The sequence below is a fragment of the Ictalurus furcatus genome, chromosome 17 (genome assembly GCF_023375685.1).
Source record: "Ictalurus furcatus strain D&B chromosome 17, Billie_1.0, whole genome shotgun sequence".
Lineage (NCBI taxonomy): Eukaryota > Metazoa > Chordata > Actinopteri > Siluriformes > Ictaluridae > Ictalurus > Ictalurus furcatus.
Window position 1 is genome coordinate 22,821,647 of NC_071271.1, and position 20,131 is coordinate 22,841,777.

The 20,131-nt window shown below is 42.6% G+C and overlaps 2 protein-coding genes across 2 annotated transcripts; both read left to right on the forward strand.

Moving 5' to 3' along the window:
• Positions 1-5,831: 5,831 nt before the first annotated feature.
• On the forward strand, positions 5,832-6,746 carry LOC128621052 (olfactory receptor 52B2-like). The gene has a single exon (XM_053646530.1). It carries the CDS (start codon positions 5,832-5,834, stop codon positions 6,744-6,746), a length of 915 nt encoding a protein of 304 aa, XP_053502505.1.
• Positions 6,747-16,259: 9,513 nt separating this feature from the next.
• On the forward strand, positions 16,260-17,429 carry LOC128620991 (olfactory receptor 52B2-like). The gene has a single exon (XM_053646415.1). The coding sequence runs from the start codon at positions 16,470-16,472 to the stop codon at positions 17,427-17,429; it is 960 nt and encodes a 319-aa protein (XP_053502390.1). The 5' UTR covers positions 16,260-16,469.
• Positions 17,430-20,131: the final 2,702 nt, after the last annotated feature.

The following is a 20,131-nucleotide window of genomic DNA, read 5'->3' on the forward strand; positions in this document are numbered from 1 at the left end:
GACAGAACCCATGGAGACACGTTTGGCAGTAGTTTCTAGGCTGCCAGATGGTGTTTTTGTGACGTTAACTATTCCACATTCTATTGGAGGGGAAGCATCAGATTTTTGTTGCCCTGTGACAGCTCGCTGACCAGAGAACACTGAAAACTTGGGACAGCTTTGGCTAGGGGAGGCCCTACAGTAGCACTGGGGGCTAACTGCCCTAACAACCTCATGTCCCCTGATTCGTCCCTCCATGGCCTGTCCAGACTGCTCTTCTTTCTCTGCTTGGCCTTTATGACCATTCTCAGATCAGGCCTAGTAGCAGTCCGCGACTGTGGCCACCCGGCTCCCCTGGCTGTTTGCGGGGGTTGGTGGGCTGCCATACTCACCTTCTGTGTCTCCCTTGCACTAGTGCTGGCCTGGGCTCCGCTCGTGGATGTGAACTCGACACAACAGGGAAGGAATTGGCTGAATGCCGCCATATGTCGAGCTCACTCAGCAGGTCTGCTTGGTAGGCTTGCAACACTGTCATTGTCTGCAGTGACCCACAAGCAAGACTACTACAGCATAGGCTTTGCCCACCAATGCCATGGTGGCCTTACACGGTGGCTTGGATGGCAAAGCTGGCCCCCCTAAATTACCTGCCATCGATGGAGAGAGGTAGCTCGCAAGCGCCTCCTCCACCTTCAGCATAGCTAAATAGCCATGCCGTTCATTCCCCACAATGGCCGAATAATCCAACATTGTGGGGTTATAAATATGGCTTATGCATGGTTTCCCCCCAGAAGCCTGATATTTTGTCATGCACTTCTGGAAGAAAGTTGAGTTTTCTGCAGTGTGAGGGATTTACTTTCACTGGGGAGAAAAAAGCTCATCCAGCCATAGAAATAACTTCAAGTTATTAGTACTCAGTTTTTAGTACACCCTTCAGTCAGAGAGGAATTATTACTATTATTTGTGTGTGTGTGTGTGTGTGTTTTTATTTGGCTTTTCATATTGGAAGGAGGAGTCACCACGCGAGATCCAAAATCCAGCGGAGAGCCGGATGCGGAAGACAGAGCAAGCGATAGAGCAGCGCTCGTCTCTGGCTTCTCTTCCGGATCCATAAGAGATCCCCCGGACCTGAGACAGCTAGCTGCCTCGGCAGTGGCCGGCCCAGATCCACGAGGCTCTGAAACCCAACTCGCTTCGGCTTCCGAGAAGATAGCGAGTCGCGAGCGGAGCTGCCTAATGTAAGGCGTTACAATGCGCGGTCAAACCTCTCGAGGGCTGCCGTCACATGCTCCATTCTCAGACACTTCACATAGAAAGTGTGCACCACTACCCGTGATGAAATGGGAGCAAGGCGTAACACACTTCCTGAATTCTCTCACTCATATTTTTCTCTCTCGCTCATTCTTTTTTTTCTTCTCTTTTTTTAAAGGGATAGAAAAGTTCAGATATTTTGAGAAAAGATAGAGAGGAAATGAGGCATCTTTTTGTTTCTTTACACAAACAACCGACATGCAGTCTCGCCGAAGATAATAAGGCTGACGGCGCGGTTCACAGGTGCCGTATATATATCACGCGACATGCTTAATTGCCACGTCACTTGATCACGGCAGGCCTATAAATAGGTATGATTTTACACAAGCTTCAGATGCCGGTTGCGTGCAAGGGCGCTCCCATAGTGTTATGCTAAACTCAACATCTCCACGTTTGAAAGGGATCACAAGTTGCAATTTTCAGTATGTTTTCACATGTACCTGAACAGACAAAAATCCCAGAGGTGTAGTGGTACAAACCCACCCCTACCAGCTACCTGAACACAAAAAAATGTGGTTTGGGTGGACCTCAAGGTTATGTTTGACATGAAAGTAGAGGTTTCACAGTGATTCAAGCAGCCTTATGGTCTTGGTGCCCAAGTCCGATAGGTTGATCTGTTTTTGTTTGGACTTTTCTAAATATGTCTTTGGTGTCTAAATTTGATGCATACCCAATGCCATGCATTGTTGTACTGCTCAGTTGGTTAGTGTCACAATGTTAGTGTTTCGATTCCCGATGTCATAATTTTGTTTTGGCAGGGGTAAGTTTCTTTGAGTAGTAGGCCATGGGATGGAGCTTGGGCTTTTCTCCAAAGTGCTGGGACAAAATAGCCCCCACCCCTGTTCCTGAAGCATCCACCTCTACAACAAATGGTTTCTTAGAGTCAGGGTGTTTCAAAATTGGTGCAGTGAAAAAAGCTGCAATCTTCTCTGATTCAGACCTACCCCTGTGACAGGCGAAATATAAGTACCACTGAAAAATAAATTCCTTATATAGCAATGTATCAGGCATGGGCTTGGGTGCTCGGAAGGTGAAGATGGAAGCTTGGGGAGCTGGAGCACCAGTGAGAGCATAGTACACTGAGCATAACTTCGCAAATTCCTTGTGAATGAAGTTTCTTTTTTAAAGGGTGGTGTGTGTGTGTGTGTGTGTATGTGTGTGTGTATGTGTGTGTGTATGTGTGAATGGCAAGAGCTGTGTGTGATTAAAACTCCGGAGACTGAGAACACACCAGTGTGCAGAGTTGGGAATTGTAGTCTGTGACAGCTATGTTTGTAGGCAGAAGTGTATTCTAGGAACTGGAGTTGGAAGACAAAGTTGACCTGACAGTTAGGTGTGGCTCACTTTTAATCAAGACTGGATTTGAGGAGTATTGGCAGACTTGATTCCAAAATCCTGAGAAAATCCCCACACTGTTTGGGTTACACCAATCTGTCACTGTTTGTTTGGAACCCTGGTGATTTTACATAATCTCAAGGACTAAATACTCCACCCACACAGTGCATATACCACTGCTTATTTAGATATAATAATTCGTAGTAATGATTGGCAGTGGCATTTACAATATCTGAGAGCTGTTCTGAAATCCTTGAGATGGGCAGGACTCAAGCCCATTAAAGTGTGCGATTAGATTTGTTGAAGAATGGTATGGTAAATGGTCTACACTTATATAACGCCTTTTAACCTTAACTGTTCTGCAAAGCACTTTACACTGTTTCTCATTCACCCATTCACACACACACACACACACACACACACACACACACACCAATGGCAGCAGAGCTACCATGCAAGGCGCTAGCCTGCCATCAAGAGCAACTTGGGGTTCAGTGTCTTGCCCAAGGACAAGCCACAGAGATCACACTTTTTTCTCCATTCTGATGTTTGATGTGAACATTAACTGAAACTCTTGACCTGTATCTGCATGATTTTATGCATTGTGCTGCTTCAACATTATTGGCTGAGTAGATAACTGCATAAATGAGCAGGTGTACAGGTGTTCCTATTAAAGTGGACAGTGAGTGTGTGTGCTTTGTTTGTTCTTTCAGTAATGTGATGGGTGACAGAGATAGAGAACCAGTGGAATTTGCTCATTACACAGGTACCCATATAGAGTGAAATTTAATTTGAATTGAACGAGGCAGAAGCATTGAACTATTGAGGCAGTATTATTTGTTTTGCCTTGTTTTGAGTAAATGTGTGTAAATAGTGTGCTAAAAAACACAGTCAAGAAAATAGAGGGAGGCTGAAACTTTGAGGAAAATGTGTCTCCTTTCTGAGTCCTCCTTTGCACACTGACACACACTGGGTTCTACATACTGTACAGTACACTTTTCTGTCCCTTCCTTGGATCCTTCCAATGTTTCACAGAATTCAGAAGCTATTGTCACTAGTGGTCTGCAGACCCTATGGGCTTCCTCTCTAAGCAGATCTGCTATCCCATGTAAAAGGAAAGATTTAGACCCACATCTAGGTCACATGTGCATGGGGTTTGTGATCTCCTGTAGCAGCCTTATAAACATTCCCCAAGAGCTCCAAGTACACAGGCCCCACGTACACATTGTCCATCCTGGCTACAATGCTCTAGACCACCTTGTATGACCTCAATTCCAATTTACGTGACTCCATATCATCTATCATGTCCTGACTGCCTTGAAGACAGCAAGCATTATACTCAGTAAAAAAGCAGACACTAGATACTAGATTCTACCAACTAGTATCAATTCACTCCTTTCTTTCTAAAATTCTTGATCATGCTGCATACAACCAGGTATCTGACTATCTTACCCAAAATGAACTTGATTCTACCCAGTCTGACCTTCACAGAAACAGACCAACTGTTCACATTTGACATGAAAGAAACAAGGAGCTTCCTTATCCAAACAGAGACAATCTCCACCAACCAGTGGACTTATCACAATGACCTACTGGCAAGCTGGATGCTTGGTAACCAGGGATGCACCGAATGTTCGGCAACCGAAATTATATAATAAGTGAAAAGGCCGAATAAATTTGACCGGACAATGACGTGTTTGATGACGTGACCAAATAGCCTAGTAACCAGAGTGAGACGCGCGAATGTCATGACCTCGATGAGGGGGTGTGCGCATGCACAAGCTACGTGCGCTTCGGATATTTACTGTGCGTTTGTTTTGTTTCTGTCACGTCGCGAGACGTAAGGGAGTAGAGTACGGAAACAGGTAAAGACGTATTTATTTAAGGGCAGGCAGACAAATCCAGTATCTACTATAATACTCCGTGAGGTGTACAGGGACGCGAGTGGTATATATCCCCAATATAATCAGCCGTATAGAACTAAATAGAACCATTTATCGCACTCGTCAATGCACTTTTTAATGCACTTTTTGTTGTAGGCTACAGAGTGTTCCATTCTTTCAGCAGTCAGTTATAGGCCTAACATCGGCTATTCAAGGGGGGCTCAAAGATGACCACATAAAAATATTTTTATTTTACTCATTTATTTATTTAAAGTTATATTGTGCCTTGTTGGTAGCCTATGCTTGCTGGAATGAAAAAAAAATGTTCAGTGTTAAATAAATATTTTGAAATTGTAGTTTTTGTAATTGATTTTTTTGTAATTGATTGACAAAATAGTAAAAAGCACATTTTGACTATTTAATTTATGCAATGGTGAAAAAAATGGCAAAATAAATGGAAAAACGTGAAAAAACGTGTTCGGTATTCGGCCTTCGGCCAAGTTTTTCATTATATTCGGTTTCGGCTTCGGCCAAGAATTTTCATTTCGGTGCATCCCTACTGGTAACTAACATGACATACCACTCTACAAGAAGTGTCTAATATTCAATTCATGGGCATTACTTACATGTGTGCCACTGCTGGTTTGCACTGCTGCTACATGGTCATCACTGTACAATTCATCCGGTTCTACATAGCCCCTCCCAATCGTGTGAGTGTGGGTTTGAGTGTGAGTTTTGAACAGGGCCATGCAGAGAACTGTAGAGGGAAAAAACCTCATCAATAGTAACTCAAAATTCAAGCAAAACATAAAGCATGCCATATTATATGATTAGATTCCTATTTATTAAATTACATGCTTATAAATATTTCAAATGTTTGCACTTACAAATACAGCCTTATCATAATCCACTTTAAATGACCCCCATAGGCTTCAAAACTTATAATATTCCTCGCACAGTCCCTCGTAACCTAGAGTCCACAGCTGGGAATTTGAAAAACATTTGACCTGTGGGAACACATGCAAGGGTACAAATATTTTAGGTCACCATGTGCATGCCCTAGTCGTAACAGTGAACACCATCACCTCAGAGCTGTTCAGTTTCTGGGGGGTTTCATGATGCTGTAGCAATTTCTTTGAATTACACGTCAACATACTTAGTCTTATCAGCTTGTTCTAGGTAAGAAAGCATAGCTGTCATAAAACAAAAAAATTTGCCCATGTTAAATGTTAACCCATATTTTGTTACATTATTACTTTTTTTCCAGGCATTGAAGCTACAATGGAGGAAGATACATCTCTTAATCATTTAAATTTAACACGTTTCATGGCAATTCTGACCATGGAATCATTGGGAATACCATCATCCATTGTTTTTTCTACATTCATCTTTGGCATCATCACATACTGTTTAATTATACTCTTCCACTCAATACTACTTGTGACTATTGTTGTAAACCGGAATCTGCATGAGCCCATGTACATACTGCTGTTTAATTTGTCCATATGTGACCTTATGGGAGCTACGGGTTTTTACCCACAGCTGGTTTGTAGTATACTGTCTCAGAGCAGAGAAATCTCCTACGCTGCCTGCACCTTACAAGGCATCATTCTTCATCTCTATGGGACTGGATCTCTTTTATTTCTCACTGTTATGTCTTATGACAGATACGTTGCTGTTTGCAACCCTTTGAGATACCACAGTCTGATGACACGAGGTATCTTGGTGAAATTTATTTGCATGGTCTGGTCTGTAAATTTTGCTATGATTGGGGCTTTATTTGTGCTCACAATAAGCAAAGAAATCTGCAGGACAAACATAGTGGACACATACTGCAATAATCCCTCTCTAATGAAGCTAAGTTGTGAGGATATGAGAGTGGTTAACTACTATGGCCTGGCGATTATAGCTCTTGTACAGGGCTTTTCCATACTGATAGTATCATTAACATATATCAAAATCCTAATTACCTGTCTTTCTAAAAAACAGACACAATCTATAGGTAAGGCAATGCAAACCTGTGGGACACATTTAGTTGTTTTTCTGAGTTTTGAGGTTAACATATTCTTACTACTGGTTTCTCACAGGTTAGAAGCAGTATCTCCACACTTACGCAGGGCTTTTGGTGTTGCAGTTATTATTATTCCTCCAATTCTTAACCCTCTAATTTATGGGTTGAAAACAAAGGAAATACGACAAACAGTGTTTAGGTTCTTACAAAAAAAGGTTTCCTCTATCTAACAGGAAACTAAATTAAAATCACATGTATATTGTTCTGCAATTTATCAAATAACTTAAAACAACAAAATAACTAGTCTGAAACGAATGAAATGAATGAAATGATGCAAGATGTTGCAGTATTTCTAGTTTACTTTTTAAATGTAAGCAACTTTATTGATATTGACCATGTTAAGTCCTTTGTACAAAAGGTCAGAGTCTTATCCCTTCCATTAAAGCATGTGTTCAAACAACCTTCTGAAATTCATGTAAATAGGTTTATGATTCTACCTTTCAATTAAGTTACTGCCAATATAATTTGCAATGATTTTTTTTCTTGACAAACTGGAAAAGAATGCAAAACATAATATTTTCCAATAGTAGTCTCAGACATTTGGGCCCTACCGTACATTTCATTATATAAATGAAACACACTTCAGGAGAGTCAGGTCGAGGAGCCATTAGAAGGTTTTATATTTAATGTACTGTCATAAAAAGTAGCAGCTTGCAATTGTGCATCTGACATATAGATAATATGAAGTATGACATAAAATTTGAACCAAGAATTTAAATCACCTATATAATGTTCTGTGCTCTTATGAATATCAGTATTAACAGTACAGTTATTAGAACATTATTTACAATAACAGTGCAAATTAAACTGAATAAAGTACAGATGCCCATTATTTGATGAGTATGACAGTGGTTTACACTATTTTACTTCATTCCTTTGCAAATGTCACTTACGTTTACTACCTGGTTAATGGGACATTTCTAAAGGCATCTCTAAAGGTACATTCTACTAATGAATTTCATAAAAATAGACTATACTGTATGTTTAAAAGAAATGTATGTTTGGGCTGTACCATAATAAAGCTCTCATAAGTTGTATTCACTTTTGTTCTATAAACCCCCAAAATGTGACTTCAATAAGTTATCTACTTTAGCAAGCAGTGGGCCTCTAAAATATCACAAGACTGAGTAAATAGTCACCAAATTAAAAATGGTTAGTGTTATGTTAAATTAAGACAACTTAAATTATTGACACTATCTAACACTGTGCCAATTGATGATATATACTATTTATTATTATTAACCAAAATTTAACTGTACATTTGATTATTTGGAAGAATACTTTTTTCCAGAGTAACTTATAGAACATGCTAAAAATATTTCTTGTACTGGAAATAACTGTGTTATGAACCTATGCTGTGATTTGGTTTGTTTTGTGATTTTTGTAACAAAGATGCAGGTATGTGCAGATTAACTTTAGGTTAGAATATTAACAGTGACCGTGTTGCAGAGATACAAACTACAGTTTTGCTGTCGATCCAAAAGTGTGATATGAAATGTAGACTCCTCCCAGTTCAGAGTTATACACACATTGCCATTTCTAGGTATAGGCAAATTAGGGGCTGAAATCACAAAGATTTTTTCTTTAGTCCTGAATAATTCTCCACTTGGAGCAGTTCGTCACTATGTAACTGAATGTCAGTAAAAGAAGACAGCAGTTGACAAGTATCAATTCTGCCAAACGCTAGCTCACACAGTCAGTATGGGGGAAAATGGAAATACACTGATTTATTATAGTTATTTATTTATTTACCAGTAAAGAGGTTGAAAGTGAAACACTAAGATCCTCTCGGTCATGAAGTGAGTCCTGGGAGACAGATGCACATGCAGAACTTCTTTATTGAAGACAGATACAGAGAACAGGCTCAGGGAAACAGACTTGGAAAACAGGCTCAGGAAAACAAACATGAGGAATAAACACACAAAGTACCAGGGCTATCAGAAACTTAGTAAAACTAGGAAAGAAACCTTAAGAAAACACAAAATAAAAACAAACAGTGCATACACTGAACAATATCAACAGTGAAAACTCAGGACCACAAACATAACCTGACTTGATGCAATGCTCCAGCAACTGATGAGAAAAACCAGGGAACTTAAATAGAGCACAAGTCAGGCAGGGAAAATAACAAACACATGGGTATGGTTATACACAAAATGGAGGGAGACAACAGAAGAAGTTGTTCAGCAATGGCAGTCAGGGTGCAATGGCAGTCAGCCCTCTAGTGGCCAAAGTTGGAATTGTCCCTGGAGGACATGACAGAGCCCCCCCTTAAGGCACGACTCTTGAAGCTCCACCTGTGCAAAAGGCTCGAAGCAGCGACTGCAGAGAGGCCCAAAGGGGGAGCGACAATGGCGGTGAGGCCAGAGGGGGGAGTGATGACCTCAGCCGAGCAAGGGGGAGGAGCGACATTCTCAGCCAAGACAGGAGGCGGACTGACATCCTCAGCTGAGATGGGAGGCAGGGCGACGTACCCAGCCGAGACGGGAGGTGGAGCGATGTTCCCAGCTGAGCAAGGGACCAGCACTGTGCCACTGACAGGGGTGGGTGGGAGGATAAGTACACCAGTTGGGAATGGCAGGGGGCAACGGCTGTAATGGGACCATGGAGCAGAGCGATGTCCTTTGTGGAACACGGAGGCGGAGCGACATCCTCAGCAACACGGAAACAGGGCGATGACCTCATAAGGAACCCAGAAGCCGAGCGACGTCCCCAGGGAAACACAGAAGCCAAGCAACGACCTCGCAGAACACAGAAGTTGAGTGGCATCCTCAGTCGGTGGAGCAGGATGGGAGGGAATCAGAGAGCCTAGTCCTAGTCCAGTCTATCCCACTGCCCCAATAGTGGCCAAAGATGGAATTGTCCCTGGGGGCCATTCCTGAAAACAAGGTGTGTAAATGTCTATATGAGTTCCAGTTTACGTGAACATGATATGAGCAGAGCAGAAGGACAGCTAATGTACTTTGCAGGACACTGTATTCAGCTAGACCCATGCAATAATAGTTTAGTTGTGCCTCCCCTTGGCTAGCAACACCAAACTAACCTAGACTTGTTTTAGATAGGCAAAAATCTATTTAGAAGTACGTTTCTTTTTAAAGGTTTGTGATGGAGAATAATCTGGGCTCAGCCCAGGATGATTAACAATCCAGCTAATGTCCCTGGAGAGTACAACATATTTTTTTACATATTATTATTATTATTTTTTTTTTATTATTATTATTATTTTGGTAGTTTAGTTCCCTTTCAAAGGGAACTCCATGTTGCGTTTAGCATAACATTATGGGAGATCCCTTGCGCGCGACCGGCATCTGAAGCTTGTGTAAAATCATACCTATATATAGGCCTGCCGTGATCAGGTGACGTGTCGCGTGATATATATATATGGCACCTGTGAACCGCGCCGTCAGCCTTATTATCTTCAGCGAGACTGCATCTCGGTTGTTTGTGTAAAGAAACAAAAAGATGCTTCATTTCCTCTCTATCTTTTCTCAAAATCTCAGGACTTTTCTATCCCTTTAAGAAAAGTGAGGAAAAAAAGGAATGCGTGAGAGAGAAAAATATGAGTGAGAGAATTCAGGAAGTGTGTTACGCCTTGCTCCCATTTCATCATGGGGAGTAGTGCACACTTTCTGTGTCAAGTGTCTAGCGAAGGAGCATGTGATGGCAGCCTCGAGAGGCTGCGCATTGTAACACCTACATTAGGCAGCTCCGCTCGCAACTTGCTCTCTTCTCGGAAGCCGAAGCGAGTTGGGTTTCAGAGCCTTGTGGATCTGGGCCGGCCGCCTCCAAGGCAGCTAGGTCCGGGGGATCTCTTATGGATCCGGAAGAGAAGCCAGAGACAAGCACTGCTCTATCTCTGGCTGCTAGTTTCTCTCTTACCTTTCTTATCATTATTCTGGAGAGCACATTGTAAAACCTTGTACAATGGTACAGGGGCTGTACAGTAGTGCAGGGACATACTGTTGTGTCAGTTTGTAATCCTGGAAGAGTGCCATTTGCACCCAAGTTTTGCAAGGAACAAGAGGACTTTCTCATTGATGTTAAATCAATTAAGTGCCAAAAGTGTTTCTCTTTAGTAGAACCGGACCACCCACTGGGACAGAATGAACTGACATACAGTTGGCCCAACTTTCTGCTGTACATTTTTTTCTGTCTCTGCCATGGATTCTTTCCACGTTGCACATAATCTAGCAGCTACTTATATTAGTTATCTGCACAGCCTGATGGTTTCCACCCAGGAATTGTCCTTAACACATTTTTTTCCTCTCCTACTAAAGTGATCCTGCAGATTATGTTGTCCATCAGTCCTAACACTTGCCTGATGTATCATCCTCCCCTTTATCATGTCTATTAGAAACAACTTTGTAACATCTGGTCATGTACTGACTATGTCTATATCGATCTTGAAAAAGCCCACACTGGATACCCTAGTAATCAGTAACTGCCAATTGGTATCACTTCTCCCTGTTTCATTCATATCAGTTCTATCCTTCAAGATCTTTATCAGTCTACCTTAAAAGCAGCACATCCACAAAACCTGCCCTTCCTGCCATTATTGAGAAGCCCCATGCCACTAGATCAACAAACCTGGCATCGACCCTCATTCTCCCTGTCTTTCAGCAGCCTTCAACATACCTTTCAATCACAAGACTGTTTGAACCATTCTCATGAGATGGGAATGCATGATGGTATTTGCTTTTTACCTGGCGAGAATATCCTATAAATTGGCATATAGGTGAATCTCAAAAAATTAGAATATCATGGAAAAATTTTTTTACTGCAGTGCTGCAGTAATTTATGCAAAATGAGCCCCGACCAAGTATTGAGTGCATAAATTAACATACTTTTCAGAAGGTTGACATTTCTGTCATAAATTCTTTATTCTTGTCACATATTCCTCGTAATGAAGGTTAGGGCAGATGCAAATGCAGATAAGCGTTTAATGAGAAAGAAACAGGCAGACAAATCCAAAACACAAGACAGTAGACAAAACAGGCAAAGGTTCAGGCAATTGGCAAACAGGCATGAACAGGACAAGGCTAGAATCAAGATCGAGAAACCAGAATAATACTTCACAAAGACATTGTTAGAAAACAGTCTCTTTATACTGTGGCACGAGTGTGTGAAATTGGATGCAGGTGTGCATGATTAGAATGAACAAGTGTTCTGGGAACTACAGTCCATGGCAGCCATGTTTGTAGGCCACAGTGCTGGATGGGAAACGTAGTCACTGGTTTGCTGCGATGACAGAACCAGCCCCCCCCCCCCCCCCCCCCCCCCCCCCCCCAGGCTCATGCACCGGACTCATGCACGAGCTTGTGCTTCAGTTTTCTGAGCATGCTGCAATACTGGAAATCATGACAGAGCCCCCCCAAGGGCACTCCTCCCAAAATACACTCCCTCCCCCCGCAGTCCTGGCCCTCTGGTCAAAAATGTCTTCACATGAACCTGGAGACTGAGCGGTATCCTCAGCTGAGCAGCAAGGCAGAGTGAAGTCCTCAGTGGTGCAGGAAAGCAGAGTGTCGTCCTCCTTCGACTCTCAGGCTGCACTTGGTTGGCTGTGCCAACAGACTTGGGAGTGAGCAGAACTTGGCTATTCGTGTCAGCAGACTCGGGCATGAGTAGAACCTGGTTGTCCGTGTCAGCAGACTTTGGCGTTAGCAGAACCTGGTTGTCCATGTCAGCACACTCAGGCGTGAGCATAACTTGGTTGTCCAAGTCAGCAGACTCAGGTGTGAGCAGAACTTGGTTGTCCGTGTCAGCAGACAGCAGACTTGGTTGGTTGTGACGTCGGCTTCAGGCATGAATAGAACCTGGTTGGTCATGATATCGGCTTCAGGCATGAGCTGAACCTGGTTGGTCGTGACGTCGGCTTCAGGCGTGAGCATAATCTGGTTGGTCGTGACGTCAGCTTCAGGCGTGAGCAAAACCTGGTTGGTCATGACGTCGACTTCGACCTGGGACTGGAACTTGGCATGAGCAGAGCTTGAGTTGGCCGTCTCTTTCGACCTGGGACATGAACATGGCGTGAGCAGAGCTCGGGTTGCCCGTTTCTTTGACCTGGGACAGGAACTTGGCATGAGCAGAGCTTGGGTTGCCCATCTCTTCGACCTGGGACAGGAACTTGGCATGAGCAGAGCTTGGGTTGCCTGTCTCTTCGACCTGGGACAGGAACAAGGCTTGAGAGGTTGTCTCTTCGACCTTGGACAGGAGCTTGACTTGAGAGGTCGTCTCTTCAACTTCGGATAGGAACATGACTTGAGAGGTCGTCTCCTTGACCTCGGACAGGAACTTGGCTTGGGAGGTCGTCTCTTCGACCTCGGACAGGAACTTGGCTTGGGAGGTCGTCTCTTCGACCTCAGACAGGAACTTGTCTTGGGAGGTCGTCTCTTCAACCTCTAGAGGTTGTCTCTTCGACCTCAGACAGGAACTTGGTTGGAAAGGTTGTCTCTTCGACCTCGGACAGGAACTTGGCTTGAGAGGTCGTCTCTTTGAACTCGGACAGGAACTGAGCCTGAGAAGTCATCTCTTTGACCTTGGACAGGAACTGGGCTTGAGAGGTTGTCTCTTTTACCTCGGACAGGAACTGGGCTTGAGAGGTTGTCTCTTTGACCTCGGACAGGAACTGGGCTTGAGAAGTCGTCTCTTCGACCTCGGAAAGAAACTTGGTTTGAGAGGTCGTCTCTCCGACCTCGGAGACAAACTTGGCTTGAGAGGTCGGCTCAATGACCTCGGACAGGAACTTGGCTTGAGAGGTCGGCTCTTTGACCTTGGACAGGAACTGGGCGTGGGAACTCACCTCGTTGACCTCGTGTGGAAACATGCTTGGTAGGTTGCTTTGTCCACCTTGGACGTGAATGTGGCATGGGAGGTCACCTTGTCCACCTCGGATGTGAATGTGGTGTGGGAGGTCGCCTTGTCAACCTCGGTTGGGAAAATGGCTTGGGAGATCACCTCGTTGACCTCTAGCAGGAACTTGATTTTATGCTGGAGCTCTGGGGAGGAGGTCACCACGTTGACCTCCGACTGGGGCTCTGGACATGAAGTCGCCACAATGACCTCCAACTGGAGCTCTGGGAATGAGACCGCCTCATGAGTCTCATGCTGGCGCTCTGTGGATGAGGCCGCCTCATGAGTCTCATGCTGGAGCTTGCAGGTGAGACCGCCTCGTGGGTCTTATGCTGGAGCTCTGCAGGTGAGTCTACCTCGTGGGTCTCAGGTTGGAGTTCTGGAGATGAGGTCGCCTCATTTGACCTCCGGCTGGAGCTCGGCAGGTGAGATGACTTCAAGGGTGTCAGATTGGAGCTCTGTGGAAGAGATCGCCACGTTAACCTCTGGCTGGAGCACTGCAGGTGAGACCACTTCTTGCAGAGCCATTGGCGGGCATGCCATCTGGCCTTGAAACATTCCTGAGAGCAGTAAGATGTTCCAGATCTCCCCAGCTTATCACAGTTTAGACATTGTAGCTGCCTCGGGTAGTCGCACAATCCATGTACTGGGGCATGACACTCTCCTTGCTCTCCTACTGCTTCCATGTTGAGGCGAAGTATTCTGTCATGTATTCTTCGTAATGAAGGTTAGGACAGATGCAGATAAGAGTTTAATTAGAGATAGACAGGAAGACAAATCCAAAACACGAGACAATAGCGAGGTCAAGAAAGAGGCATAGGGTCAGGCGATTGGCAAACAGGCATAAACAGCGCAGCGCTAGAATTCGATCACTTGGTACAGTGGTAACACTAATACTTTGCAAAGACAATGTTTGGAAACAGACTCTTTATAATGTGGAGTGAGTGTGTGAAATTGGATGCAGGTGTGCGTGATTAGAATGAATGAGTGTTCTGGGAATTGCAGTCCATGGCGGCCATGTTTATAGGCTGCAGTGCAGGATGGGAAATGTAGTTACTGATTTGTTGTGATGGGTGCACGGTGGCTTAGTGGTTAGCATGTTTGCCTCACACCTCCAGGGTGTGATTCCCGCTGGGGCCATGTGTGTGCGGAGTTTGCATGTTCTCCCCGTGCGGTGGGGGTTTCCACTGGGTACTCTGGTTTCCTCCCCCAGTCTAAAGACATGCATGGTAGGCTGATTGGCATGTCTAAAGTGTCCGTAGTGAGTGTGTAAGTGATTGTGTCCTGTGATGGACTGGCACCCTGTCAGGGTGTACAATGCCTTGTGCCTGATGCTCCCTGGGATTGGCTTCAGGTTCCCCTGTGACCCTGAAGAAGGAGTAAGCAGTAGAAGATGGATGGATAGATGGATGGATGGTTTGTTGTGATATGACATTTCTAATACTTTGAGATACTGGATTTTTTATTTCAATGAGCTTCGTAAGCCGTAATCATCAAGATTAAAACAAAAAAGGCTCAAAATATTTCACTTTATGTGTACTGAATCTAGAATATATGAAAGTTCCACTTTTTGGATTAAATTACGGAACAACAATGAACTTTTCCGCGATGTTCTAATTCAAAATCTGCTTCATGTAGACTTTCCACTGAAGCCCCACAAAGCTCAGTGCTTGGTCCTCTTCTGTTCTCCATCTATACCTGCTCTTAGTGAAGTCATATTCTCACATTGTTTTTCATACCACTACTATGCTATGTTAAGTCACTCAACTCATCCTTTCCTTTCCTCCCTCAGACATTTATGGCTCTGCATCGATCTAAGCATGTATGGCAAACATCCTGTCACTGATGTCTCCCTTCACCATCTCATACCATCTGACAGTGCACATAACCTGGAGGTAGTTCTGGACAGCAAACTATCCTTCTAGCTTCAGATTGCTAACCTAAATAATTAATGTATGTTTCTTCTTTACAACATCAGGATGATCTGGGCATTTCTCTCCACAGAGGCCACTGATCCAAAATGCAGCTGTAAGACTTGTTTCCCCAAGTTCTTACACCATCCATTTGTTGTGTTCCCTATCCTGGATCCCTGTAACTGCCCACATCAGGTTGTAAGCATTGATTTTTCTCTGAAATGTCAAAAACAGATAAGCCAACACTTCCCTATAGTCACTTTTCACATCCTTCTCTTTGTGGGGGACATTATTACTATGGACTATAACTATACTGGATACCTAGCCCCTACTGAGATCTGCCAATCGAGGTGACTTGTCCATGCAAGATGCTGAACTGTAATGGGTGTGCAAAAAATATTATTAATATTTGTTAGTCATGTAAGTCATCACTTCATTAGTCATGTTAGTCATCACTTCAGTGAAAAAAAACTGGTAGAACTACATGCTTTGTTGATAAGCTCGTTGTGCATGTTTTGATGCACAGATCACTCTGGAGTGACCTTGTACTTAAATCTGGGGTTTCCAAAGGTCATATTACCAAATTTTGTAAACCAAATGATTGAGCGTGTAGCATTCCTTGCACAGTGCACACATCAGCAGTGGCTATAAAGATTTGGACATATAGTGTATACACCTGTATGCAAAATACAGAATGTCTCTTTCCCATGCTTCCAAATAGGCTTCCAAAAATATAGTCTTGCACATTATACACATTATATGAATTATTTTTTCCACAGGCCACTGTTAGCTGCAAAGCTCAGAGGATTCCTCACAAACCCCACAGTGCAATGTAACCTAGAGTCTAGGATTTGAAAAACAATTGACCTGTGGGATAAACTTAACATGCAGAGATTCAAATATTTTAGGGTGGAGGCCCGAGTGATTATAATGACTCACCATTGACTCAGATGTGATCAGTTTGTGGGTTTTGTAATGCTGAAGCATTTTCAGTGTATTAGGCATCAGCATACTTAGTCTTATCAGCTTGCTCTAGGTAAGAAAGCATAGCTGTAGTAAAACAAAACATACTGTATGTTAAATTCTTGACCCAAATTTTGTTATTTGTGTTTTTCAGCCTTTGTAGATACAATGGAGGGGGACACATCTCTTATTAATTCAAATTTAACACGGTTCATGACCATTCTAACAATGGAATCGTTGGACATACCACCATCCAGTGCTTTTTCTATATTCATTTTTGGCATCATCACATACTGTTTAATTTTGTTTTTTCACTCTACGTTACTTGTGACTATTGTTGTAAAAAGGGATCTGCATAAGCCTATGTACATACTACTGTTTAATTTGTCCATATGTGACCTAATCGCATCTACAGCTTTTTACCCACAGCTGGTTTGTAGTGTATTGTCTCAGAACAGAGAAATCTCTTACCCTGCTTGTGCCTTGCAAGGCATTCTTTTTCACATCTGTGGAAGTGCATCACTCTTATTTCTGACTGTAATGGCATATGACAGATACATTGCTATTTGTAAGCCTTTGAGATACCATAATCTGATGACACGAGGTACCTTGGTGAAACTTATTTTCATGGTCTGGTCCATAACTTTTTCTATCATTGGGATTTTATTCATACTCACAATAAGCAAAAAAATCTGCAGGACAAATATTGTGGACACGTACTGTAATAATCCATCTTTATTGAAGTTAAGCTGTGAGGATACAAGAGTGGTTAACTACTATGGCTTATTTACTATAGCTCTTATACAAGGCTCTTCCATTCTGATAGTATCATTAACATATATCAAAATCCTAATTACCTGTCTTTCTATAAAGCAGGCAAAATCTACAAGTAAGGCAATGCAAACCTGTGGGACACATTTAGTTGTTTTCCTGAGTTTTGAGGTTAACACATTCTTGCTACTGATTTCCCACAGGTTTGAAGCAGTATCTCCACACTTAAGAAGGGCCTTTGGTGTTTCAATTGTTATCTTTCCTCCCATTCTTAACCCTCTAATTTACGGGTTGAAAACAAGGGAAATTCGACAAACAATTTTTAATTTCTTAAAAAGAAAGATTTCTTCAATTTAACAGGAAACAGAACTAAAAGCATATACCTATTCTTATGCTTATACCTCTACGTAAAGGGCAGTGGTAGCTTAGTGGTTAAGATGATGGACTACTGCTCAAAGGTTATTAGTTCAAATCCCAGCACTGCCAATCTGCCATGACTGGGACCTTGAGTAAGGCCCTTAACTCTCAACTACTCTGTTATATAACTGGGATAAATGTGAGTCATTCTGTATAAGGGCATCTGCCAAATGCTGAAATGTAAACGTATTCTTCTCTCAAAATTCCTGCCTCAATAAATTAACAACTTTGACATTGTCTGAATTTTTGTGCTGATATAACAGTGGAATATTGATGTATTTATTTAGTAACTTAAATAATGTACTCCAGTTATTCAGTAAATTCAGTATTATCTATATAATGAATAAATTCCTTATTCTAACATTTAACACAAGACATTAGAGGTAGAAACAACAATTTGATCACATGAATAATTTTTCAGATGTTTCGATAAGTGTAGTAATAAAAATATGATGTAGTAATAAAAATGGTTATCTAAAATGTAACAGCTTTGAAGAAGGCTTAAACTCTGTTCACTCAGCACAATCATGCCATGTCATTTATGTACAAAAATCTTGTTTGCCGATATATATTTGTCATTATGATATACAACATTCCTTTTCAATTTCATATGAAGTTCATTCTTTCCTATCACTAATTAGAGGGATGTTTTTTACAGTAATACATAATATTTAATTAATAAGCCTAAATGGGGGTGCATGGTGGCTTAGTGGTTAGCATGTTCACCTCACACCGCCAGGATTGGGGGTTCAAATCCCGCCGCTTCCCTGCGTGTGTGGAGCTTGCATGTTCTCCCCGTGCTGCGGGGGTTTTTCTGGGTACTCCAGTCTCCTCCCACAGTCCAAAGACAGGCTGGGTGGCATGTCGAAAGTGTCCATAGTGTATGAATAGGTGTTTGAATGTGTATGTGATTGTGCCCTGCAATGGATTGGCACCCGGTCCAGGGTGTACCCCGCCTTGTGCCCGATGCTCCCTGGGATAGGCTCCAGGTTCCCCATGACCATGAAAGATAAGAAGTATAGATGGAAGTCTAAATGGAAATTCTTGAAACAATTCCAACACAGAAAATACTTAAAATGGCAATGATTCATTTTGATATCTTTTTTTTTTTTTTTACTTATTACTATATTCATTTGTAATGTCTTGCCTTATATAAAAGGCTACACAGCATCTTAAAGCCTTTGTATACTGAGCTTGTTTATATTCATGCAATGGTCTCAATCTTCTGTATCATAATACTGGAGGTGATGTCTGCTGTTGTTCAGGATGTAAATCAGATTAAAGCCATTATATGTTGCAAGATATTCTGAGTTTCTGTGTCCTTTTCATTAATCATAGAATTATGAATAGACTTCTTCAATAAGTAAGCAGACAAGTATATGGTAAAGCATTTAACTTGGACAGTGGTGTCTTAGTGGTTAAGAATTTGGGCTACTGATCATTACAAATATGTCATTGGCCTTTGCAGTAGGCCATTAACGCTCAGTCATGTACCAGCATTGCTGTGCCTTGTTGCATACTATCAACTTCACACAAGCCCTAAACAGTGAAACTGATGCCCTCAGGCTTCTAGTAAGCACCTCCCATTAACCTCCTGGTGGCCCTATTCAGTACCCTCCCACCACTAATGGACCCCACAGAGCACATCCATGAAGGGCAGTTGCTGGCTCTGGGGCAATTTACAGCAAAAACACGGCTTTTTTTGGCAGATATTACAACAGATAAGAGTGTCCTGATGACGGTGTTGCAGGGATAGTTCCAGTGCAAAAGTTGACGGTGGAAATTCCAGTTTCACTGTCTATCCAGAAGTGTAATATGAAATGTAGACCCCCACAGTTCAGAACAAAGAGTTCTACACAAAGGATTTTCTTCTTAAGAATAAGAATGGTGGTTTATATATCACTTTATATTGTTCCATATGTTATAGTTGTCAAATGTAACTAATTTTGTGCAAAAATTGAACTAGTCCATGTTGTTTGAGCTGAGCAATGTCTTAGCAAACCTAGGATTTCTGAGACTTGCCTTCCAAGCAGACGCCTTCCATTTCAAGCTTTGACCCTTTGACCTCTCTTTAGGACTTGCAGATGCTGTTGGACTTCCCTCATTTGGCAGGTGGTGTTGACAGTCCAGCAGCATTTTTCTGTGTTGTGCACACCAAGAAATATGGAACTTTTAAGACTATCCACAGTTGCTCCATTGATGTGCATTGGCAAGTGGTCCAGGCATGTCCTCCTGAAGTCAACAATCAACCCTATGGTTCTATTGATATTGAGAGATAGATTGTTGCCTCTACACCATTCTGTGAGCTGCTTGACCTCCTCCCTGTATGCTGACTCCCTCCTTTGGATAAGGGCTTCTGCCAACTGTCATAAACGTAAATGTAATGTTGGTGGTGAGATCCACACCTGTAGCATCATCAGCAAACTTGATATGTTGGACCTGTACTTTGTTGTGAGTTGTGAGTCAGCAATCTGAACATCAGTGGACTGAGCACACAACCCTGGGGTGCACTAGTGTTCAGTGTGGTGTTACTGGAGTTGGTGTTGCCAATCCTGATGGACTTGCATCTCCCAGTAAGAAAGTCCAGGATCCAGTTACAGAGGGAAGTGATCAAGCCCAGCATGTTCAGCCAACTGAAGCCT